Source organism: Podarcis liolepis (assembly GCF_965112155.1).
Source record: "Podarcis liolepis genome assembly, chromosome: 16".
Taxonomy (NCBI): domain Eukaryota; kingdom Metazoa; phylum Chordata; class Lepidosauria; order Squamata; family Lacertidae; genus Podarcis; species Podarcis liolepis.
In genome coordinates this window covers 11,186,577-11,212,229 of record NC_139567.1, presented here as the reverse complement: position 1 = coordinate 11,212,229, position 25,653 = coordinate 11,186,577, and the positions used below count along the sequence as shown (strand labels likewise).

General features: G+C 44.9%; 1 protein-coding gene across 7 annotated transcripts in view; it reads right to left on the bottom strand.

Moving 5' to 3' along the window:
* Positions 1-395: 395 nt before the first annotated feature.
* Positions 396-25,653, bottom strand: part of FEZ1 (fasciculation and elongation protein zeta 1) — a 49,991-nt gene continuing 24,733 nt past the window's right edge. For 3 of the 7 annotated variants that reach the window (XM_083480646.1, XM_083480647.1, XM_083480644.1), the window contains exons 4-11: positions 18,863-18,949; positions 13,300-13,468; positions 10,834-10,857; positions 8,518-8,789; positions 6,612-6,692; positions 4,316-4,391; positions 1,394-1,459; positions 396-771 (exon numbers count right to left, since the gene is read on the bottom strand). In XM_083480646.1, coding sequence (XP_083336772.1) covers positions 755-771; positions 1,394-1,459; positions 4,316-4,391; positions 6,612-6,692; positions 8,518-8,789; positions 10,834-10,857; positions 13,300-13,468; positions 18,863-18,949 — 792 coding nt within the window. In that variant the 3' untranslated portion in view covers positions 396-754. The remainder of the gene's footprint in view (positions 772-1,393; positions 1,460-4,315; positions 4,392-6,611; positions 6,693-8,517; positions 8,790-10,833; positions 10,858-13,299; positions 13,469-18,862; positions 18,950-25,653) is intronic. The other 4 variants (XM_083480649.1, XM_083480645.1, XM_083480648.1 and 1 more) reach the window with 3 other exon arrangements.

Here is a 25,653-nt window from a genome sequence, read left to right as displayed (position 1 = left end):
TGGCATCTGTCATCTGTCCTGCTTTTGCTTCAGATGCAAAAACTGATTGAAGACTCACCACTCGCTTCCTTCCCAGCTCCAACCACCCCCCAATAATGAGATTTCAATGACTTCTTTATTCACGGCATCTCCTGCCCTTACAAGCAACATGCCCTAATAATATCCTAACAAGTTCCATGTAAGCGCATGATAAGTATACAGGAAGGAGGGGCTGTCACTGTGGCCAAGCTGACAACCGAGACATTTATAATGTGCTTTTTACATCACGGGCTAAAATTAAAAATGCTAAATGATAACACATTAATAATGTTTGCTATTATTGTGAAAATATTTATAAACGCTGTGCATTTTCTGGTTTTTAAGTGACAAACCATCTCTCCAAGAAGTGTGACAACTTTTTTTTTTTAATTAAATGAAAGTTTATTTCAGTATTCAAATTAGTCTCATAGCTGCTTGGGGAGGGAAGATGGGCCGAGGATACAGGGCGAATGAGAACGCTTGGCCTCCTCTGAGATGGAGGGGGTCGAGAGAGAGAAATGAGCAGCCTTTGCCTTCACTCATGCATTCAAATGTTTACTATGACTAGAAATTGACAGCAAAGGAAAGACTCTTGCTCCTGTTTAATCCAGGTTAATGCTATACATCTTTAAATACACAATTCAAAAGTTTACATTACGTCATGCAGTCCCTGTGGTGGAATGACACACTGGCCTTGTTGTCTTGTGTTGGCATCACAATGCTCAGAGCATGGCGCTTAGGTAGGACAGAGAACTGGAAGAAGAAGAAAAGAACCAAGTCAATGCAGAACAGGGAAATTTGAGATGATGAGTGCAATTTTTGCGAATGCGAATAGCATCTCTCAGAAACTTATTGGGTTCGAATGACTGGTCTTGCAACTCCCATATCCCCAGTCATAAGAATTCAGGTTGCAAGCCTGGGAGAGATCTTGACTTCAGAATGCAGGCAGTTGTTGGAGTCAGAGTAGACTAGGCATCCCCAGACTCGACCCTCCAGATGTTTTGCAACTACAGTTCCCATCATCCCTGACCACTGGTCCTGTTAGCTAGAGATGATGGGAGTTGTAGTCCCAAAACATCTGGAGGGCCGAGTTTGGGGATGCCTGGAGTAGACCATACTAGACCATATAGATCAATGGTCTGAGCTGGTATAAGCAGGTTATTCTGTCCCTTGATTGTTAAGGAGGGAGCCATAGCTCACAAAAGGTCCCTGGTTCAGTTCCTGGCCTCTCCAGTTTAAATCAGCAAGGAACAGATGGAGAGAAAGATCTCTCTGGGCCTGAGACACTTTTGAGAGCTGGTACCAGTCAGGCAATATTGGTTCGAATGGACCAATGACCTCTGTCTCAGTATAAGATGCTGCTGCTGACGCTTACCTTTTAAAATGTAGTCGGTTAGCAACGTTGGGACCTTTTCGTTGTCCTCCTTCATTGCAAAAAGAACTGCGGGAAGAAATTGTTGAAAATAATAATTAGTAGGTCATGCTGAAGGGCAGCTCACTTCCGTATCAACCTGGAGAGTCATGTGCTTTAAATGTGTTTTATGCTGTGTACACAGTCATATATTGATCATAGCTAATGAAGGGACAGATGTCCTGTACAACGCGGAAAACTGACAATCCTATTAATGGCTTACTTAGCATAGCAGTTAAATTCAGTCCTTCTTGAGATTTCACTCCTATGTGAATGAGCTTTTAAGAGCAACACCAGTAGGTAGGAAATCAGCCCAAAATTAGAGAATTTTGAGAAATACAGTTTCTACAAATTCTCATATAATTTGTCTTGCTCCAGCAAGACTCTTCTTACGCTCACCTCTTGGACTAATGTGCAAGTCAGAAGTTAGCTGTGTTATAGATTTTGAACTTCTCCAAATGTTGTGAAGAAATTCAATGCAGTTTGCATTCAAAGGTGAATCTACCTAATTTGAAGTTTCCAAAACAATATGTGAACTGAAAACACAGTCATTATTGTAAATGTGCACTTCTCTGAATATTTCAATGCAGTTTTCAGCCAAGCAATGTGTACAAGAAAATGCATATATACAGACAAAATGTGCATTTTAAAATATACATTTATAAAATAGTGAAAATAACATACAAAAATGCATTATATTAGCAGAAACTCCTTTGCAAAATTGTGCACATTAGGTATAACTGCATACATAAATGGATATGTTTGGAGAACTTTGCACTAAAATCGTGAATTTCCATGCAGATTTTAAAAGGAATTCACAAACAGATGTGGAAATGAGAACCGAATAAGATTGGAGAAATAATTTTAAAAAACCTGAGAAACTGCAACTGACTGATTTGCTCATCCCTAGCTGTAACACAGCTCTTGAAAGTTCAAACCTATTAAAACACGATTGAACAGCTATTTTGAGAGGAAACGTCTATTTCAATATGTATTTTGAGAGAAAATACACATTGAAATATGCAAGTGAATATGTGTTTTAATATTTGTTGTTCTTGTTTAAAATTTGCTGATCAATATGGAAAGGAAAAGGTATAAAACGATGGATAAAGACATGTGAAAAGCAACATGCACTGGAAATAGGCAGAATTGCCAATCTCTATCCAGAATGAAGGAAAAATAAAACATACATGTCAGATGTCAGTCATAGCATCTCATGGTCTGTTGGTAGCAACTTAGATACCAACAATTTAAGAGCTTGTGTTTGGAGAGGTTGGCTGGTCTTTCAATGTTATTCAGGGACATTTCTTCCAGACCAGTAACTGATCTCATCTAAATAAATCCTATGTTTGCATCACAGTCCAATGCTGCTTTGCACACCAGTTAATTGGGGGAGGGGGGAGAGAGACCACAGATTTATCCCTGGTAACCTCTCTGCCAAGGCTTCGCCTCAAGATACAAATTGTCACTTGCACAAAACTCTCTCTGTGCACAAAACTGCCATTCATAGGACTTTGCTCTTTTCAAGAGAACTAAGGCTGTGTTTGTTCCAGTCAGTTCAAAACACAGTTGCCATGGAGACTCAAAAGGAGACGAATGATTCTCCCAGAATGCACAAGGGCCTGTCACAACATCTCAACCTTTCCATTTTTGTTCCACAAATTGTTCAGTCAGAGTTAGAGGCTAAATCCACTAGCCGAAGAATTCGGATGTTTATGAAATAGCTTTTGAAGCTTGCAAAGTATTCTAGAACATGCTATTTTTCTCGGGGGTGGGGTGGGGTGGACAGAAGCTTGGGTGGTAAGTAGCAGCCCAGAAAGAGAGAGATGTGCAAACGATTTGATAATACAAACACAGAGAAAAATGAATTGGCAAGACGAATGTGCAGAATTTTCAAAAAGCAAATGAACAACTGTCTTGACATAAAATTAACCTGAGAAAATTGAGCACCTAGATTCAAACCGGATGGCTCCAGGCACAATTTATATGCCTGTCTCTTAAGCCTACACAGGTATTTTCACACACACACAAACATAGCATGATTAGAATTGCATAAGGGAAAAAGCGGGACCACACTCATTTAAGCCATGCCTTCTCCGTAGTATCCCTGGCACTCAGCCCTGCTGCCCTCCATACACTAGAGGAGAAGGGTCTTAGGTGGGCAGCCCATGTGATCAGAAGCACTGATGGAAACCAGAAGCTTTTCTTTTACGTATTATAGGACCAGAGATCCCAAAAGACCAGACGAAACTATTTATGTAAATGACCTACAGCTGCGCAGACTCTGTTAGCGCAGAAATGGAAACATGGTACAACTCTGACCAAAGACGAGAGGCAGACAAAATTGATGAACTATGCCATCTTGGGGCTCTGGGCAGGGTCTCCAGGCGAGCTGGAAGGACAGCAGAGCTCACTCAGCTGACGTACTGGGAAGCGGCACCTGCTGCTGTGCTATCCCGCACGTCAGCTGTCAGGTGGTGAGACTAAGCAGCTCAACAAAGCCCAGGAGCCCCTCCAGCTCATGAGGATGGGCCGAGGGAGCTGGCGTTTGTCCACAGACAGCTTTCCGGGTCATGTGGCCAGGAGGACTAAACCGCTTCTGGCACAGCGGGACACCGTGACAAAAGCCAGAGGGCACGGAAATGCCATTTACCTTCCCACCGCAGTAGTACCTATTTATCTACTCACACTAGTATGCTTTCGAACTGCTAGGTTGGCAGGAACTGGGACAGAACAATGGGAGCTCACCCCGTCGCAGGGATTTGAACCGCAGACCTTCCAATCAGCAAGCCCAGGAGGCTCAGTGGTTACTTTTGGCCCAAAGAGGACCCATGTGACCTTAAAGTTGTGTTTAGATGCATCCAACATGACAGACTAGGAACTTACTGTTTGTGAGCATTTGTAAGTCTTCAACTGAAGGAGGATACCCTTTCTTCTCGTAGGGAATAACAGTGTTCAAATACTAGAAAGGAATGATACTGGCAGTTAGTAATCCTCTTTCCAAGAGGGACAGAAATCAGAGGCATCTACCGGAAAGAAACATCTTTCTGGCCTTAGTTGACCACAGATTGCTGGATCAGAAGGCTCTTCATACATTTAATTTATTACATTTATATCCCCTCCTTCCATCCAAAGGAACACAGGATGGCAAAAAGCAGGCGACAAAGAATAACAATGTATTCTTTAAGACATATCTTAAAGCATCTCTCATGCAGACGTGAGTTGGGAAAGAGCTCTGCTTCAAAGGCTTGTTGGGAGAGAAAAGCCTTTGGAAGTGGCACCTGTATAATATTTAATGGGAGGGGATCCCAAAGGCTGGGTGCTGCAACACTAAAGGCCCAATTCCTATATGGTGTGCAAGGGCCCTCCTGATAAGATGGTATCGGCAGCAGACGCTCACTTGAAGAGCACAGTGATGGATTGGGTATATAAGAGGTGAGATGATCTTTCAAGTTGTCCTGTTCCCAAGCTGGAATGCCTCAACGAAGATTTCAAACACAAGGTTGTTAGCATTTGTGGAGTCGAGGCAGTAGTGCACTTGGGACATAATGATATTTATTTATTTATTTATTTATTTATTTATTTATTTATTTATTTATTTATTTCTACCCTGACCATCTGGGCAGCTCTCAACAGAATTAATGATAATAATAAAAAAGCAATAAAACATCAGACATTGAAAACTTCCCTAAACAAGGCTGCCTTCAGATGTCTTCTAAAAGTCAGATAGTTGTTTATTCCCTTGACATCTGATGGGAGGGCGTTCCACAGGGCAGGTGCCACTACCAAGAAGGCCCCCTGCCTGGTTCCCTGTAGCTGCACTTCTCACAGCGGGGGAACCGCCAGAAGGCCCTCAGAGCTGGACTTCAGCACCCAGGCAGAATGATGGGGGTGGAGACACTCCTTTAGGTATACTGGACTGAGGCCGTTTAGGGCTTTAAAGGTCAGCACCAACACTTTGAATTGTGCTCGGAAACGTACAAGGGGTCCCGCTCTGCGATTTCCTTCACAATGTTGTAATCCAGCCTTTGTGTGTCTGAGGACCCTCCCTCCTCATTCTGCTCAGGTGCCCTTGACATTTGCCCCCAAATCCTGCCCCAATGGCGCCATGAGTCCAGGAAGGATCAGGTCAGCCCATCAACAGCAGGGCTTTCACTGGCCAAAAGGTAACCATGGCACACATTTTAGTCTTCTAAAGCTTTGGCTGAGTCATGATACCCATTTTAATTGATTGACGCTTCAAGCATCAACGAATTCATAGGTCAGAGAGAAATGCTGCCAGTTCTCAAAATAAACATGTTGCAAACTGATGAAAAACACAAATGGTACAGCAGGGCATCTTTAGTCAGCAAACTTTCACTTTAAAAATGTTAAGGCTTCTTTAAAACAATACATGGCATTACACTTCAATTATCTGGCATGGGGAAGATAAAGCATCACTTTCCTGTCTGCCAATCCTCCACAGCAAATATTCTTGCACCCCCATGAACCATCACACATTTTTCGGGATTGTTGTTGTTGTTTAGTCGTTTAGTCGTGTCCGACTCTTTGTGACCCCCTGGACCAGAGCACGCCAGGCACTCCTATCTTCCACTGCCTCCCGCAGTTTGGTCAAACTCATGCTGGTAGCTTCAAGAACACTGTCCAACCATCTCGCCCTCTGTCGTCCCCTTCTCCTTGTGCCCTCCATCTTTCCCAACATCAGGGTCTTTTCCAGGGAGACTTCTCTTCTCATGAGGTGGCCAGAGTATTGGAGCCTCAGCTTCAGTATCTGTCCTTCCAGTGAGCACTCAGGGCTGATTTCCTTCAGAATGAATAGGTTTGATCTTCTTGCAGTCCATGGGACTCTCAAGAGTCTCCTCCAGCACCATAATTCAAAAGCATCAATTCTTCGGCGATCAGCCTTCTTTATGGTCCAGCTCTCACTTCCATACATCACTACTGGGGAAACCATAGCTTTAACTATACAGACCTTTGTTGGCAAGGTGATGTCTCTGCTTTTTAAGATGCTTTTTCGGGATAACATGCTTGATAATGCACTAAGTGTTGCAATGTGTGGGCTGCTGCTTTAGATTCCAGCCATTCCATTCTCTTTTTAGATGTATTTTTTTTAATATAAAGCAATTGAGAAATGCTTTCGGATATAAATAAATAGTCTCGTTTCCTCAGAAGAGGGACTCACCTGTTTGTCATTTGCCGAGTTCCCAAATGTCTGCCGGATACTAGTCTGCAGAATGTTTGAGATACCTTCCATGCTGAATCGCTACAGAGAAGAGAAAACAGAGCACATTAGGATTTGCCCATAAGTTTCTACGACAGGATGTGTTTCCCTTACTTCTATTTCATAAAATTTGATTGTGAAAATCCTCAAAGCAAGTTTATAAAAGGAATAAACCAATGAGGAAAAAACAGTTACACATGTTAACGGAGAAATCTGAGGGCTCCCTTGGACAAAAAACAAGGACACCAGCCAGGAATACCAGAGCAAAACAGCAGCCAGTAGGCTTGGTCTTTATTGAAGACTGTCGCGACAGGACTCCCACCTGCCACAAGGTGGAACAAGATGGAAGCCCCGAACAAAAGAGCACCCAAACTTTTATTAGCTGCTAATCCCCATGTTACACCCCCCCCAAATTACATCACTAATACATCATGGTTACATCATGAAAGGGGAGGTCTGGTGGCAGTCATCTGAGCATCCTGGACCCTGCCCCATGGTTCTCCTTGCCCTCCACCAAACACCCATCAAGTGTAACAAAAAAGATATTTACATTTCCCTGTTTTCCCAGCCAAGTTAATCTCACGCTTTTGTCTTCATCTGGGTTTGTTATTTCTGGAAAGGCTACCTGTCTGGCGCTCAGGTATCAGGATGCCAGGAATTATCGCCCAGGCAGAGGGGCTGCTGAGTAGCTGAGCTCACATGTTTATATGAATTTCTGAAGTTTTCCCAGTGAGGCAGTACATAGATACCGTATTTTTCGCCCTATAGGACGCACTTTTTCCCCTCCAAAAATGAAGGGGAAATGTGTGTGCGTCCTATGGGGCGAATGCAGGCTTTCGCTGAAGCCTTGAGAGCGAGAGGGGTTGGTGCGCACTTCACGCAGCTCTCCCACGGCTTGCAGAGAGCTGCCTGCACCCAGAAGTCTGGGGCGCGCTGAGCTCAGCACGCCCCAGGCTTCAAGATTCGTGCAGCTCTCCGCAAGCCGTGGGAGAGCTGCGCAAAGTCGCGCAGCTCTCCCACGGCTTGCGGATAGGAGCCTGCTCTGGGGGCTGGGGTCGGGGGAAGCCCCACACCTGGGGGGGGAATAATTTTTTTTTCTTTATTTCCCCCCAAAAAACTAGGTGCGCCCTATGGGCCGGTGTGCCCTATGGGGCAAAAAATACGGTACATTTATCCGTTAATTCTTACATTTGGTATCATGCAGCAAAGGCCCTTTGAATAGATAGGAAGAAACTGTAGTGAAGTGTTTTGTGGAGACAAATCACAAAAGTGATTGTGCTGATTTTGGTAGTGGGCTGCATGTGCATGATATCTGCTGGAGGAGCAACCATAATAACAATAACAACACAATTCAACAATTCAGGTTTAAATACACTAATATACCTATGACTGCACCCTTTTAACAATATTTTCCCACCTCTCTCTCCTCCCCCCACTTCCCCCCACTATCTGCCTTATCGCTTAAATATTCATTCCAGATTCCTTCATATTTATCCATTCTTAATTTGCGTCAACATGCAATTTGTTCATATGTAGCTAATCTGTCCATATTATCAATCCATGTGTTCAATGGAATCTTTTTTGCGGCGCTTCCAATTCATCAAAACAAGTTTTTTGGCTTCTAATATAGCACGGTACATCCATTTTTTTTTGACCCCTTGAAATCTCCCATGTTTCCAAAATATAATTTAGAATTAAATTCAATTCCCCTAAACAACAATTTCTTTTTATTACTCTTACTATAAATATCCTCACCTCGCACCTTACCCTAACCTGCCCACCATCAACCCTTGAGATGTTGTCCTCCTCAACAGACCAGATGTTGCCTGTCTCCATCTTAAATCATTGTTTTTCATTCCTTGCCCACCTTGAGAGGCATCTGGGCTGCCCGTTCTATTCGGCTGCTCTGTAGGCTCAGCCCTTTCTCTTTCCGCCTCCGCTTCATCACCTCTCTGTGCTCTTTCTGCTTGTTCTGGACCTCCATCAGCACCGTGATGAAGGAGTTCTTCACCTCCTTCTCAAACTCCAGCTCATCCCGGCGAGCCAGCTGCTGGACCAGTTCTTCGGAGTAGTCCCGGATAGCAACTTCTACGCGATCCAGGAGCTCTGAAAGCTCTGAGACGGACATGTGCTTCAAGCCTTTGAAAGATGGAAAGAGGCAGGCATGCATGTTTAAGCAACTTAGCACATCAGGGGGCTGCACTGCCAAAGGAAGTAATAAGGATGTACTGAGACAGTCGCCGTTTGAACATTCAGAAAGCGCCACGTTAAGTGCTAAGCATTGTTTTGAACACCCACAAAGCGCTATATAAAAGCTATGTGTTAATCTGAACACTCACAAAGCACTATATAAATGCATACCGTTATAAATGCTAAGCATTATTAATGCAAAGCGTTATTTCTAGGGCTGTCACTCAAAGAAATGCATGTCAACTCAGAAGGAAGCCTTACTGAGCTTAGTGGAACTTATCCCCAGATAAGTGTGTATAGGATTGCAGTCTCGTTCTAGGAATTTTAGTAAATTAATGGATATTAATAAATATGTGAATATGGGGGAAAGAATACTTCTGATGGGGGGAAAGCATACACAGCATGCAACATCTGAGAAGAGGCATCACCTACAGTTTTTAGACATAAATCATTTTTATAAAATAATTTTAATCGACTGCTCCACTTAGTCAATCAAAAAATTACCTAGTCCATCTAAGGCTGCAATCCTTTACCCATTTAACACACTGGGACTTACTCCTAAGTGGACATGTGCAGTGTTGCACTATAACTAATTAATGCATCCCTCATTATTTTGCATTTTAAGGATGCAACCTGATTAAAGAAAATTTTAATCAATTGCTTCAGAGAATGACCAATGCTTCACTGGAGAAGAGGTGTGTGCTATCTGCCTTGAACGAGGCAGTGATGCACGCCCTCCTTCAGAAAACCTCCCTGGACCCAGAAGTGCAAAGCAACTATTGGCCAATGGTGAATATCCCCTTTTCAGGCAAGGTGCATGAGAAGGTGGTAGCAGTCCAGCTTTAAGCATGCCTGGAGGAAACTGATTATTTCAATTCGTTCTGGCCTGGTCATGGCACTGAAATTGCCTTGGCTGCCTGTGTTGATTACATTTGAGAGATAAGGGAGCATGATCCAGCTCATTCGCCTCGAACTCTCAGTGGCTTTTGATACTGCTGACCACATGTGTTGTAGCAGGGCGTTATCATCCTCTAAGAGCCATTCTCTCCCAACCAAGCGGAAAAGCAACACAGTGCTTGCCATCTGGAGTTTTTGTAACAACTTACACTTAAAAAAATGCTCGTTTTTTAATAATAAAAAAGCAACCCCCAAACGTGCGACATAATAAATTGGAGGTTCCTTTTTTTAGTTGCTTAAAAGCTTTTGGAATAGATGACTTGAACCAATCCATTATACATTGCAGCCCTATGCAGGGTGGTATTCTGAAGCTGGTTTTACCGTAATTAGAATAAAACGTGTGCCTGCAACAAAACATTGCCAGGTGTGCAGAATGCTCTTGTTCAGGGAGCCAGCCAGCCATGCCCTCTTCCAGAGACTCCATTCCATTTCCCCTCCCGCCTGATTTTCTGTCTCGACCCCACCCTATCAGTCAATCCACATTCCATGCCCACTGAACATGCTTAGGACACATTGGACTGTTTCGGGGGTTCCCCACCCCATGAAGGTTCCCCCCCAAAGATTTCTTGTCCTTCAGCAAACCTTATATTAATTTACAAAGCCCTGAACAACAGGTCCAGGGCGCCACTGTTGCCCAATGCAACAGAAAACAGGTACCAAATCTGTCCGAATCTGGAAATTACGTTGTGTGTTTGGAGCCTGCACATGCAAGGTACCCACTCAAACCATCTGCATGTGAAAAGGAAAAGGAGCATGTTTTGGAAAAGCATGACCCCCAATGTTTTAAAAAGTGCTTATGTATTCCGGGAGATGAGCGAGTGGCTAGGCTCCCTTCCACAAACCTACTGCAACCCAAGGCCAGACCTATTTCAGAATCATTGCAACACATTTTCTTCTTCGACGTTTTTAATTAGCTGGGCTTTTAGCATCCAGGGTTAAGCTTGGGTGCTTTGGCATGTGGTTTTATGTACTCGGCAGGGCGTTTTGTGCCCATTTTCGTTTGCTTTATTGCTTGTTTTGAAAAACTGTAACTCACCCCAGGTTCTAAAGATGGGGTAGCCTACAAATAAATAAACCAGTGTTAAAGCATAGCATAAACTGGACATTTTGAGCTCATGCTAAATAATAATAATTATTATTATTTATTATTTATACCCCGCCCATCTGGCTGAGTTTCCCCAGCCACTCTGGGCAGCTCCCAATCGAGTGTTAAGAACAATACAGAATTAAATATTAAAAACTTCCCTAAACAGGGCTGCCTTCCGATGTCTTTTAAAAATAGGATAGCTGCTTATTTCCTTGACATCTGATGGGAGGGCATTCCACAGGGCGGGCGCCACTGCCAAGAAGGCCCTCTGTCTGGTTCCCTGTAACGTCACTTCTTGCAATGAGGGAACCGCCAGAAGGCCCTCGGCGCTGGACCTCAGTGTCCGGGCTGAATGGTGGGGATGGAGACGCTCCTTCAGGTATACAGGACCAAGGCCGTTTAGGGCTTTAAAGGTCAGCACCAACACTTTGAATTGTGCTCAGAAACGTACTGGGAGCCAATGTAAGTCTTTCAGGACCAGTGTCATATGGTCCCGGCGGCCACTCCCAGTCACCAGTCTAGCTGCCGCATTCTGGATTAATTGCAGTTTCTGGGTCACCTTCAAAGGTAGCCCCACATAGAGCACATTGCAGTAGTCCAAGCGGGAGATAACTAGAGCATGCACCACTCTGGTGAGACAGTCTGCAGGCAGGTAGGGTCTCAGCCTGCATACCAGATGGAGCTGGTAGACAGCTGCCCTGGACACAGAATTATCCTGTGCCTCCATGGACAGTTGCGAGTCCAAAATGACTCCCAGGCTGCGCACCTGGTCCTTCAGGGGCACAGTTACCCCATTCAGGACCAGGGAGTCCTCCACACCTGCCCGCCCCCTGTCCCCCCAAAACAGTACTTCTGTCTTGTCAGGATTCAACCTCAATCTGTTAGCCACCACCCATCCTCCAACCGCCTCCAGACACTCACACAGGACATTCACTGCCTTCACTGGTTCTGATTTAAAAGAGAGGTGGAGCTGGGTGTCATCTGCATACTGATGATAAAAAGAAAGACATCATCACCTGTATGCAGTTCTGCTATATTCCACACGAACGGAGCGGTCATGAGGACACCCCACCGCTTTGCAGTGAACAGGGGGAAAGAACCAGCATCCAGATCAGTGGAATGCATTACTGAGTGTTGCTCATTGCAGTGAAGGCTTGTCCATTGGGGAGAGGGGGACACTGCCCTCCAAGCACTTACAAACAGTTGGGATGTGGCATCCTCCTCCTTGTTGCCCTTGAAGAACTTGGGAGGAAGGGAGGTGGAGACAAAACCAGAATTAGTTGGCTCTACCTATCATTGGAGGGATGCGGGTGGCGCTGTGGGTTAAATCACAGAGCCTAGGACTTGCCGATCAGAAGGTCAGCGGTTCGAATCCCCGTGACGGGGTGAACTCCCGTTGCTCAGTCCCAGCTCCTGTCAACCTAGCAGTTCGAAAGCACGTCAACGTGCAAGTAGATAAATAGGTACCACTCTGGGGGGAAGGTAAACGGCGTTTCCGTGTGCTGCTCTGGTTCGCCAGAAGCGGCTTAGTCCTGCTGGCCATGTGACCCGGAAGCTGTACGCCGGCTCCCTCGGCCAATAAAGCGAGATGAGTGGTGCAACCCCAGAGTTGGTCACAACTGGACCTAATGATCAGGGGTCCCTTTACCTTTACTTTACCTATCATTGGCTCTGGCTGCACCAGGCCTCACTGTCACTCAAGTTACAGCTCAGCAGTAGACAGCATCTACTTCACCTTCAGGAGCTCCCAGGTTTGATACCTGGCATCGCTAGGTAGGGATGGAAATGTCTCCCTGCCTGAAACCCCAGAGAACTGCTGCCAGCACAGAAATACGGAACCAGACAAACTACAGGTCTACCAACATGGCAGTTTCCTATGTTCCTCTTCAAAGGTCTGTGCTGCAAGTGAAACACCAGTGGAGACTTGGAGGCAATCTTACAGTAAGGTCAAAGGAGACAAGATGTTGGGGATCTGTGATCAGATCTCCTGTAGATGCCTCATGGAGGTCACAGATGCAACATACATTGAAAGCACTCTTTTACCATGTTAAGAGTCATAGAAACCATAGTTTGTTAAGGGTGCTGGGAATTGTAGGTCTGTAAGGTCAGCACCCTTAACTGCAGTTCCCAGTATTCATTGAAGGAAGCCATGGCTATTTAAAGTGGTTAAAGAATGCTTTATGGTGTATCATATGGGTGAGAGTTTCTCTTCCCCCCCCCCCTGCAAATTCCAGGTGGGGGCAGCATCCAGATTGGGACCATTGTTGTGGATAAAGTGTTAAAGGTCGGGATTTGTGTAAAGAAACCCTAGACTTAACGGTACAGATTAGTAGCTAATGTGCCATGCAGTTTGTCCCTAAGAAAGTAGCAGATCTTCCTCCATGGACCTTATAGCCCAGACCCAAATGTCCTCACCTTCATAGGACCAGTTGTTGTTCAGGGTCTGTGTCAGCGCCTGCATCTCTTGTAGAAGGACAGAGTCGGCCTGGCTGCTGGTCTCTCCACCATCGTCTTCCTCCAAAATATCTTCTTCCTCTTCAGGGTCTGGTGAATTCTCCATCATCTCCTCGATTTCTTCAATCACCTGCAAAAAGAACTAACTGCTTAAGAATTATGTTTGGCTTCAGTGCAGAAAGAAAGAAAGAAAGAAAGAGAGAGAGAGAGAGAGAGAGAGAGAGAGAGAGAGAAAGAGAGAGAGAAAGAAAGAAAGAAAGAAAGAAAGAAAGAAAGAAAGAAAGAAAGAAAGAAAGAAAGAAAGACATTAAATTTCATTATGAAAATGCTGTGTATTATTTATTTTCTTCCAAGACAAAATGGAATGTTAGCTGATGTTTAAATTTCTCGGCAAGAATACATTTTCTTCAGTGTACCTGTTGGGTAGTTTAGGCAAATGTACCTTATAGGGACCATTCATTTTTTATTATTATTAAGGCACTTTAAATACCGTTGGTGAAAGTTGAATCATCTAGGTCACAGCGTGAACACACACAGATGCAATAAACAACCATGTCCAGACACATTTACTGTATTTGCTACACTTGTATGCCACCTTCCTGCTCAAAACACTCAAGGTATTTTCACTTTATAAGTTTACAATCTAAGAGATTGAAAATACCCCCCCCCCCCAAAAAAAAAAATCAAAATCGTCTTTGGCTCACCTTCAGTCACAATCTCTGAACATAACATGCCCTACCTCACAGGTTGTGATGATAAAATGGAGGGAGAACATGGAGGAAAAGTGAGAGCACGCCCAAGAGAAACTGGGAATCATGGACATGCTTAGGGACAATCCAGTCATCTCAAAATAACCCAGATGTGTTAAGGCATAGTACACAATTCTAAAAGCTACTGAGTGACTATTAAGGAGCAGACTTCAATGTGTATTTGGGTACTGAGCCATGGAGGAACCTAGCATCCCACATCAGACTTTGCCAACCAGGCTGCCTCCAGATGTGGCTGGACAACAATTCCATCAGCCCTACCCCCATCCTTGAAGCTGCTTGCTGATAGGCTGCCCTCTAGTGTGCTGCAGTGGCACCATTTCACACGGCCAGAAGGCGGTATTGCAGCTACCGAGTCAAGAGGAATCAGGTGACACAAGGAACCAATAGGGTTCTACCCCAGGCCCTCTTCTAGCCTGGATCCTTTGTCCGAGCTACTCTTTGTTGACCTTTCCACTCCAGCTTCCCTCCAGACCACAAATCCTTACAGAGATAAGCAAGATACAAGTCACCCTGATACACTTTAGGAAATATGCAATATCCTTGATGAGCACCGTGCTGCCAATATTTTAAAACAAGAGGCATGCTTTTGACATGATGAGATAACTATTTGCACAAAATTCATTACCCTCACATGGGTTGTTATTGTGTTCATCTTTCTGCTTCGCTGGGAAGAGGGATTGAGTGTTACACCACTCTGAGAATTGCAGCTCTGGGAGCATAGGGGATCTCCTAACAACTCTCAGTGCCCTTAACCATCTACACTTCCCAGGATTCCTTGTGGGAAGCCATGCCTCTTTAAAGCGGTATCATTGGGCTTGAAATGTATAATGCAAACTGTATTGGCTGCTTGCTCTTCTTCCTTCTTTTATGATGTGCGATTGTTGTTAGGTGTGATGGCCTGGGATTCCGAGTCTGAGAGTGAACCGGAGGAATCCCAGCTGGCACAGGAGTCCCCGCCTCCAGGGCCGGCTGAACTGGGGCAAGGCCTAGGTGCTGAGGAGCCTGCACCTGTGCCAGATCCTCAGGGGCAGGCACCAGGTGAGACCATTCTGGCCCCAGAGGTGCTGGAGGACTCAGTGGCTACAGGTGAGCCTCCCCCGGGGCCCAGTAACCCTTCGGCCTCTCCTGAACTGCAGAGGCTTAGGGCAGAGAGGCGAAGGGAACTGGTCTCTCCCAGGAGGAGTGCTCGCCTTAAGGCCAGGAGAGGCGGGGCTCCTGGGGGCCGGGACCGCCCCCGGCCTTAGAAGAAGATAAAGGTCAGGCAGCCCGGTCCCAGGTTGCGGGAGCAATGTCGTTGTGGAGTACCTGCTTTACCCAGACCTAGATCTGCACTCCCAGTGTGCCTGTTCCTCGCCCGGCTTCCTGCTCCTGACTCTCCGGTGTTCCTGTTCCTCGCCCGGCTGCCCGCTGCTGACCCACCAGTGTTCCTGTTCCCCGCCTGGCTCCCTGCGTCTGCTCTACCAGTGTTCCTGTTACCCGCCTGGCTTCCTGCTGCTGCCCTACCAGCGTTCCTGCTTCTTCGCCCGGCTCCCTGTTTCGGACCTCGCGTCTCATCTAGTGATCGTCTACCCTGCTAGTGACTCTGGACTGAACTTCGGCTACGGTATTAGTACCTTTCCCCCCCGGGACCAGCACATTAGGCATAGTCTCTCCCAAATATTACTACACCATTGCTATCTATCAAATGGTTTGGAAGATTTCCAGTTAGCGGCCATTACTTGGCTACCTGCCAATTCCCAATGCACTTCCTAATTGTTCCTGTGGGATGTCTCTTGACACCTACGTGTCTGGTGGTTGGATCCCAAGGTTGACCCAATAGCAATCCAACAGGGATTACAACCAGACTTTAGGGGGAAACGCTCTACGGCTTTTCTTCTTCAAATATTTTGACACTGTTAACAGCATTGCCCTTCCTAAAACAAAGTTAAGAGTTGGAATGCCTTCCATGGGAAAGAAACAAAGCTCTCCTCCATCGATCACTTGTTTTTGTTTTTTCTTATCAAGGCCGCCATCTTTCAAAAGTAAATAAGTCTCTTGCATTCCTTGCAGAAAACACCACTTGGAACAGTGGGTCATTGCAGCCGCTCAATAAATGGAGTATCATTGCCATGGTAACGAACAGAAATTCTCAGGTGCAGCTGAAAGCCTCTCAGTATGGAATAAGCTCCTGATATTAATGACCGACTCACTCACTCCTCAAACCGTAGAGACAAAGGCAAGAATCCCATTGAACCACAGTATATGGATTCTGTGGGGGAAAGACGGTGCAAAATTTAACAGCTAGCATGAGCACCAACTCTAAATCTTACTATGTTGTGAATTTTTATGTCTTTATATTGTAAACCACCCTGTGATCCTTGAATGAAGGGTGATATGGAAATTTAGTAAATAAAAAATCTATCAGACCGCATTGTGCAGTACCCCATGACTCTAAAGCGTCTTACCCACCCCCTCTTAGAGGTTTGTTAGCAATAAAAGATGCTGCCTTATATGAGATTAAACTATTTGTCTATCTAATCTAGTATTGCCAGGTCTGACTGGCAGTGATATTCTGGGGTCTCAGACAGAGAGCGTCCCTTCCCATCTCCTACTGCTTCAAGGATCTTCAACTCCACATGCTGAAAGCATTTAGAGGCTTCCCAAGACAGAACTTGGAAGCTAGAAGAATAGCAAAGATCAGTGACTGATTAAACTTCTTTTTTTAAAATGGGCTGACCTGTGGTCCTCCAGATGTGGCTACATGGCCCAGACTTCATGGCCAATAGTCAAAACTGATGGGAGTTGTAATTCAGCCACATCTGGATGACCCCAGGCTCTCCATCCCAGGTTTACAGTAACTGGCAGTGGCTAGCCAGGGTCTCAGAGAGGGGTGTCTCCAAGCCCTACCTGGAAATGCCGTGGTTTGAACCCAGGACCTTTTGCACACAAAGGATGCGCTCTGCTCCTGAGGGGTGATGGCACACCCCTCATAAGCTTCCTAGTTAGCTGGCGAAAGAGGCAGCGATTGTGTCATTCATGCACTCCCAAGAAAAAGACAGAAGCCGTTTTTTGTGCATTTACTTCAATTGTCACATTTATACCCGGGCAAAATATACCCAACAACACAGCGTTACACTACAATCAGGTCCGTGTTTATTTTTAGAAGCTGTTCAGATGGTCCTTTTATCCTATAGCAATGTTGCGTCAACAGGCAGCTGAGGCTGTTTCTACGCACATACTACCATATTTTTCGCTCTATAACACGCACGAGACCACAAGATGCACCTAGTTTTTGGAGGAAAACAAGAAAAAAAAATATTCTGAATCTCAGAAGCCAGAACAGCAAGAGGGATTGCTGTGCAATGAAAGCAGCAATCCCTCTTGCTGTTCTGGCTTCTGGGATAGCTGCGCAGCCTGCATTCGCTCCATAAGACACACATACATTTCCCCTTACTTTTTAGGAGGGGAAAAGTGAGTCTTATACAGCAAAAAATACGGTAATTCACGCAGGCTCTCTCTCATTCTCCATATTCCAGTCCCCCCAAGGCCACAGGCGGAAGATATGAGATCTAAAGATTTTGGGGAGGAATTTTTCCTCCAAAAACTGTGATGGGTGAGGGATGAGAGAAAGGGATGGTGTTGAAAACCACTGGCTAGTTTGAGCAGGGAGGATTCTCAGCATTAGAAGCCAGGGCTTCCTGGGAAGAATCGCAGGATGGAATTTCCCTTTGTTTTTGTTTTTAAAAAATGTTCCATTGCCTGATTTGTGGACTCCTAGGGATGACCCGAGACATTTTGCCGCCTGAGGCAAAGACAATGCCCTCTCACGCCACATACAGAAGGGTTGTTTTGCATGCAGGAGGTCTCAGGTTCAATATCCAGCACCTCCATGAAGAGATGCCATTCTGAAAACTTGTCAGCAATGTCTAGGGAACACGATGACCATGTACATACGCAATAGACAATCTTTATAGAATTCCTTCAAGCCATAACAAGTACAAAATGAAATCTTTAGTCTCAAAGTCTCTGAAAATCTTTAAATGAAGCGAGGTACCGGACTGTGTACGATGAAAGACAAGCTGTGAAACCCATCTTATCATAGTATGTATATATTATAGTTTATAATTTTTGTAAGGTGATATGTGCATGCAGGTCATCGTCTGTAAAATTTTATTTTCTGTTTATGAAGCAATTCTATATATCCTCCCACCACGCTGACGAAGAATTCTACGAAACAGTAGTCAATATCCGGAATCACTGTTCAGTGTTGGACATCATATTTGCTGAATACACAAAGCTTCACAGCTTGTCTTTGTACTTGTTATGGTTTGAAGGAATTCTATAAAGATTGTCTATTGCGTATGTACATGGTCATCGTGTTGCCTAGACATTGCTGATGTTCTCTTTGCAACACTGGGGTTTGTTTCATTCTGAAATCTTGGACAGCTGTTAGATGGTCTGGGGACTACAGGTTAGCCGTGTGGTGACAACCCTGTACATGTCTTCTGTTTGCTCTGCAGCCAATGTAGGGGGATGCATGGCAAAGCTGACACCTGAAAGCATTTGAGATGCCCATAAATCTCCATCTGCTCTCCAGCCACCGTTGTGAGCAATTTCTCAAGGCAGATTTGCTGAGCCTGGAAAGAAAGAGGGGTTGCCTAAAGGGCAAACACCGCTCTTCGGAAAAGACTGAGCACATTTGCTGAGCTGGTGGCAGAAGGTGCCTTAGAATTTCCCATCTTTTGCACAGGAAAGGCCAAGGGAAGATTGTGTACCTGATCTGCTGTGAGTAGAGGCTCCTCGTTAATACCAGAGTCATTTTCACTCTTCTCGTTAAGCTCTTCCTCTTCCTTCTCGTGGATCTGAAGGGGGAAGAAAACCCAAGCCGCATGCTGATTCAGTAGCAGGTATGGGTGGTCCCCATTTAGGTTTATTCTATTTTTATTTTGGTCCTTAGGCTAATCTTTCCTAAATGGACCGGGCAGGTATTCTGTCTGCTTTTTTGTTTTTTAAAAAATAGAAAACCAAAGTTCTAAGAAGCAGTTCAAAAGGGTCTGCCGTGTTTCATTAAAATCCCCCAAGATCCCCCTCCATGCAACATGCGTACTTGTTTTGTTTCCTCGTCTTCCCAAGATATCTGGGAGAGGAAAGTGTTGGAAGAAAAGAGGGATCTTTCACTAAAACAAGAGCTCAGAGGAGAAGCCTAGAGAGGAGATCATGACACCCGCCAGGCAATAGCACTGAAATACCTGGCAAGAAGCATCAATATGAAGTGTGGCTCAGGTGTGTTTCTTTCCGGGGTCAGCACTGCCACTTGGCATTTTCGGGCAGCTTCCACAGCCCAGGGAGACCCAGTCGGGACACCACCAATTCTGTTCTCCCTCTACCATTAACTTTTATTTGGCTGTGTCTTCTTCACACAGCGAAGAGTGTACTGGCAAATTCACAAGTGAAGGGTCCCTTCACAATAGCCACAGTCAGGCCTGCTCCTAAGATTATGCAACCTTCTAGAATTACAACAGCAAACAAACCTATGGTCACGTAAAGCATCCTCAATAAACACACGAGACGTAACCGGCTGTGTTCTTAGATAAATAAGGTATACTATTCATTGTATCAAATTGTAAATTTCAACAGAAGTAACTCATAAAGAGGTCCACAGCTGCTACTATGCCATAAGATCCACTGTCTTGTAATATCACATATGTGCTTTAACTACTGATGAAGCCCAGGGTGGCGAAACAAGGCCAATATTCCAGAAATCCTTGTCTAGACTCTGTGATAGGATTTTGTGGAACTGTAAAAACCTTTCATGTGAATTGTTTGGACTTTATGAACAGACAGGTGGAATAGACACCATTACACGGATGGACCTTATGCATGAACTGACTAGAGAATGATCTGATCTACTGGGTCTTCTGCTTTGTTAGTTTGTTGAACTTTATGAGTTACTTCTGTTGAAATTTACAATTTGATACAATGAATAAAGGTAAAGGTAAAGGTAAAGGGACCCCTGACCATTAGATCCAGTTGTGGCCAACTCTGGGGTTGCGGTGCTCATCTTGCTTTATTGGCTGAGGGAGCCGGCGTACAGCTTCCGGGTCATGTGGCCAGCATGACTAAGCCGCTTCTGGCGAACCAGAGCAGCGCATGGAAACACTGTTTACCTTCTCGACGGATCGGTACCTATTTATCTACTTGCACTTTGACGTGCTTTCAAACTGCTAGGTTGGCAGGAGCAGGGACCAAGCAACGGGAGCTCACCCTGTCGCGGGGATTCGAACCGCCGACCTTCTGATCAGCAAGTCCTAGGCTCTGTGGTTTAATACAATTAATAGTATACCTTATTTATCTAAGAACACAGCCGGTTATGTCTCGTGTGTTTATTGAGGGCCTTCTAAGACTAGGCAATAATCTAATTATACAGTAACAATAATTAGGGATGTGTTGCACCAATCAATGCAGCTCTCCACGCCACGTGTTGCCTTTCAGCTAGATCTACTTTTTTAGGTGCACACCGTTCTCCTGAAATGGAAGCACCTTGTGTTTTCAGTGTGGCTAAATTCTTAACTCTGGAGCACACAAAGTGTTCTTCCTTCTCACCTTCTCCAGGAGCCAATCCTCAACAACCGACTCGCCTCTTTTCACTCTGATTGGCTCCAAATGAAAGGTGGCCGCCTGTCATGGATGCTTTAGGTGAGATTCCTGCATAGCAGGGGGGTTGGACTAGATGACACTCGGGGTCCCTTCCAACTCTTAAGATTCTATGTTTCTATGAATCGGTGCAAAGAGGGAGAAGACTTTTTTCAGGTGCTGGACCCCTACCACTGCCGAATTTATGTATAAGCTAAACAAGCTATAGCTTAGGGCCCCACTCTCTTGGGGGCCCCCAAAAAATGTAAAGGGGGAAAAACTGCATCTACATTTCCAAAATATAAGATAAAAAACAGATAAAATAAAACCTACATACAGCAACAGTGTTTTGTGTTGTATAGGCTCCTATGATGTAAGTAATGGGCCCCCGATCATTTTAAGTTAGAGCTTAATCATTATTTCACTGTTAATATACTTCTTCTTAATTGTATTTCAGTTCAACAATTAATTTGATAAAATACATATTTTGTTATGTGCAAGTGGCTTTAGATACCTATTAGGTCCATAAATTACCATATAGCATATATTCAACACAAAAAACAGCGACAATTTGTTGTTGACAAAGGACAGCTGGACATATAAAGGGCCCCATTACCTTCAGTAGCTTAGGGCCTCATAGAACCTAAATATGGCCCTGACCCCTACCATTATTGCGATAATGACTTCCTTGTGGTCTTCCGATAGGTATTTGGGCCAGCCACAGAATGTCTTATCAAATGAGTTTTTAGTCGGATTCACCAGGGCTCTTCCTATTTGTCTAGCTGCCATTCTAATTTCCCATAACGTGGCCCTACATCAGGGGCATCGCGAAGCGTAAAACAGCAACTGGAACCAGAAGCTCATGGAGAAGAAGGTTATCAATGGCTAGAAGCCAAGGTAGCTCTGCCTGGCCTCCACAGTAGAAGGCAGTGATGCTTTTGAATACCAGTTGCTGGGAAATGCAAGGGGGGACAGAGCTCTTGGGTCCTGCTGGCTGGCCACTGTCAAAACAGGATACTGGGTTAAAAGGGCCATTCTGATTTGATTACTTAAAGCCAGCCTCTTCAGAATTGAATTACTTTACAGGAAATTTAAAAACACTACTCATGTTCAAGGAAGGCTGTAGCCAGAGATTTTCTCTGAAGGGACCAGTTCTGGTTCCCTAGCAATTCACACTCAGCCTTCAGCTTATAAGGGCCATTCCAAAAAGCCAGGAAGTCCTCCCTTCCTGTTTGATTCTTATTTAGGAAGGCGATCGATACTTTCTGGCCTCACTGTTTCACTGGCTCCAGCAGTTTATCTGACTGAATTGCTGCACTGGCTGACGCCACTCGCATCACCCGCTTCCTGAAGCTGAGATTGCATAACACCCACTACAGCGCTGGAAGAGGTAGCTGCTGCAGAGCTTGTGGAACAAGGCAGACGAGAGCCTTGCAATCCACTTTCCGGAAGTCACTACTAATTCTTACAAATGTGCCCCCTGTGCAGAGACCACAATACTTGACATCCACCTGCTTTGCTTGCAGACCCAACACAAAGCCTCCATGGGCAGTTGCTGGTGTGTGTGGGTGTGCGATGTGCTGGCAGGGCCCACTGCTGTGCTGACAACTGCTCTGGGCACCCTCAGCCACCATATTAATTTCTGTAATATAATATCACGCCAAGGCATGGTAGCAAGTTAACATGGCGAATCCCAGCCACCCAGTGCTGGTTGCTGTGGGACGTTTAGCAGTCAAACATAACTCTGCATGGTTTTGCTAGTTAGTATATGAAGGGGTTAAGGACCACAGAGTTGGGTCACGTTTCCTCACCCCCAGTGAGAGAGGAAGTGATGTTTTTCTTCCTTTCCTTCCCTTACCCTCCTTCTCCACGCTGTAAGCATTGGAGGCGGTCGTGACTCAACATGGCTCCTATCTTTCTGTATTTCTACTAAGAATATTTTTAGCTGCATTTCCAATTGCTGCTGCATAGGACAATGCCCATTTGTGGCCTCAGATAAGTAAGGAAAGCATTTTTCAACTTACCGTATTTTTTGCTTTATAAGACTCACTTTTTCCCTCCTAAAAAGTAAGGGGAAATGTATGTGCGTCTTATCGAGCGAATGCAGGCTGCGCAGCTATCCCAGAAGCCAGAACAGCAAGAGGGATTGCTGTTTTCGCTGCACAGCGATCCCTCTTGCTGTTCTGGCTTCTGAGATTCAGAATATTTTTTTTCTTGTTTTTCTCCTCCAAAAACTAGGTGCGTCTTGTGGTCTGGTGCGTCTTATAGAGCGAAAAATACGGTACTTCAGTGTGTAGTCTGTTTCATTGTAGGAGGGTAAAAGGGGGTCAGCTGCTTCACACAGCAGAATGAAATAAATAAGGTCCTCTGTTTCACTAAACTACTTGACAATGGCATTTAAACTCTGCTACTGAGGCTCTCTGGGTACAAGCCCCATGCTTTCAAATTCAGATCTTTTTTCCTTTGCTGTTAACCCCCCCCCCCCCACAGTTCTCTAGAGGATTAAATATAATTAAGAATTAATTTATAATTAATATATCCTCTTACCGATTCCCATCAATTGCCAAACTCTTGCATGCATCAAGCAAGCTTCCCTAATAGGGCAACCAGTGTTTTGACAAAAGGTCCCACAAGTTTAGAGCCAGCTCCTACCCACCAAGGAATGTGGCCCTCAGAGCCCCAGCCACTTCTAAAAGCCAGCAGAAATATTCCAGCCATCTCCCCTAGAGCACATTTGCAGTCAGGAAAGTTAAGTGACAGGAGCCTAAGAGGTCAAGGAAGAATTGCAGAGCAGCCAGGACATAAAATACAGGTAGCCTAATGGGTTTAAAACACATTAAAATGCACCAAGCATGAATGACATAGTTTTTTGAACGTAGTTTAAAAAATAAGGTGCCAAGTGCACATTTGTATTCATAGGTCGGGGCACAGGGCAGCTCTGGGGGCAAGCTGACTTCTTAGCAGGCAGTTGGGTAGGATCCTGCCTACCCACCCTTAGGAATACTGCTTTGTTGTGTACTCAGGGCCATCAAAATGTCACCCCTATTTTCCCCCATTTTATCCAGATTTACTGTTTCTGCCAGTGTCTCTGTGTATGTTATTAATCGGTAGGGATGCAAGAAGGAACCGTTTTCCATTCTGCCCTGTATTCATTGCACTGTTTCCATTCCACTGCAGGCCGTCTTCCATCAAAAAACTCTGTTATTTGTCTTGCTGTCTGCTGCGGTGAAATTGCATAATTCATTACACAGAATGACATTGCCATTCTCTTATGCTTCATTTTAGTGCAAAGGAATAGCAATGTAAATGTGAGGAAGGGGGAGCCATCACCAGTTGTGTATCATTTGCAGACTGAAAACAACAACAGCTCTAGACAATGGGAAAATAATATTGGGCAGCATTTAAACGCTGGATGGCATTTAGACGAGAATGGCACTGTGTGAATGCTGCACAAAGCTTTTATCTATTTAATATCTTTTATTATATTTCTATCCCAGCTTTCCTCCTCCTAGCAGGTCATGTGCTCAAGACATCGATTCTATAAAACATATTTTGCTGTACTGTGCGAAATACGAGCAAGCCAGGGCTGAACTGATATTACCCTTGCTGGTACCTTTCCCGGGAAAATCAGAGGCTCACTATGTCAGGTTTCTATTGGAAGACCAGACAAATGCTAGAACATTAGCAGTGGTGAAGTTTTTATCGGTGGTTGCAAGAACCAATGATCCCTATCTTTAAGTCTGAACAAAATGCTTGTTTAACCTGGCGGTAGGCTGTCTGAATTGTGCATTGCTTTGTAACAGTTTGTTGGGTCTCTGGACTGTAATAAAGATTGATTGATTGATTGATTGATTGATTGATTGATTGATTTAATATCTTTTATTATATTTCTATCCCAGCTTTCCTCCTAGCAGGTCAAGGTGGTATACATGATTCTCCCCTCACAACAACCCTGTGAGGTAGACCAGGCTGAGGGACAGTAACTGGCCCAAAGTCACCCAATGAACCCTGGTCTCTGAGTCCCCAGTGAACTGCTGAGTGGAAACACGCTAAATCTCCACAAATAAAAGAGCTTGGGGGAGAGCGAGTCTGAGGGACCACAGGTTTTTCACCATTGCATGTACAGTGGTACCTCAGGTTACATACGCTTCAGGTTACAGATGCTTCAGGTTACAGACTCCGCTAACCCAGAAATAGTACCTCAGGTTAAGAACTTTACCTCAGGCTGAGAACAGAAATCGTGCTGCGGCAGCAGCGGGAGGCCCCATTAGCTAAAGTGGTACCTCAGGTTAAGAACAGTTCCAGGTTAAGAATGGACCTCCAGAACGAATTAAGTTCGTAACCTGAGGTACCACTGTACACTGAAAAGCCAAGGCTCTTCACGGTTTCAGGAGCCTTTTCTAGCCTCACCCAGAGATGCCAGGTGAGCATGGGGCCTACTGAATCTCAGGGTCGAGGATTTGAGGTCCATGTTGGGCAAAAGATTCCTGCATTGCAGGGGGTTGGATTAGATGGCCTTCATGGTCCCCTCCAGCTCTACAATTCCATGGTTCTATGAAGCTGGAAGCTTCTGCAGTCATAGCATGTGCTCTGCCCCTGTGCTTCACCCCTAATGTTCACCATCTGAATCAGCTTTGAGAAGCAATTTCACATTCACTTGAGACTCGTCCATTTACAAATGAATAGCCCTGATACGTGACCATGAGGTAAAGCGGTTTCTCTCTATGGCTACATACGCACCATACATTTAAAGTAGTTCATTGCTTCCCCACCCACCCCAAAGAATCCTGGGAACTGTAGTTTGTTAAAGGTGCTGGGAACTGTAGTTCTGTGGTGGGTAGACGATAGACCCCAGCATTCTTGTGCTTGAAACGCATGTTGTGTGTGCAAACCTTGTCTTTTCTAGACTCTGGAATTATTTCCATTGATTTTA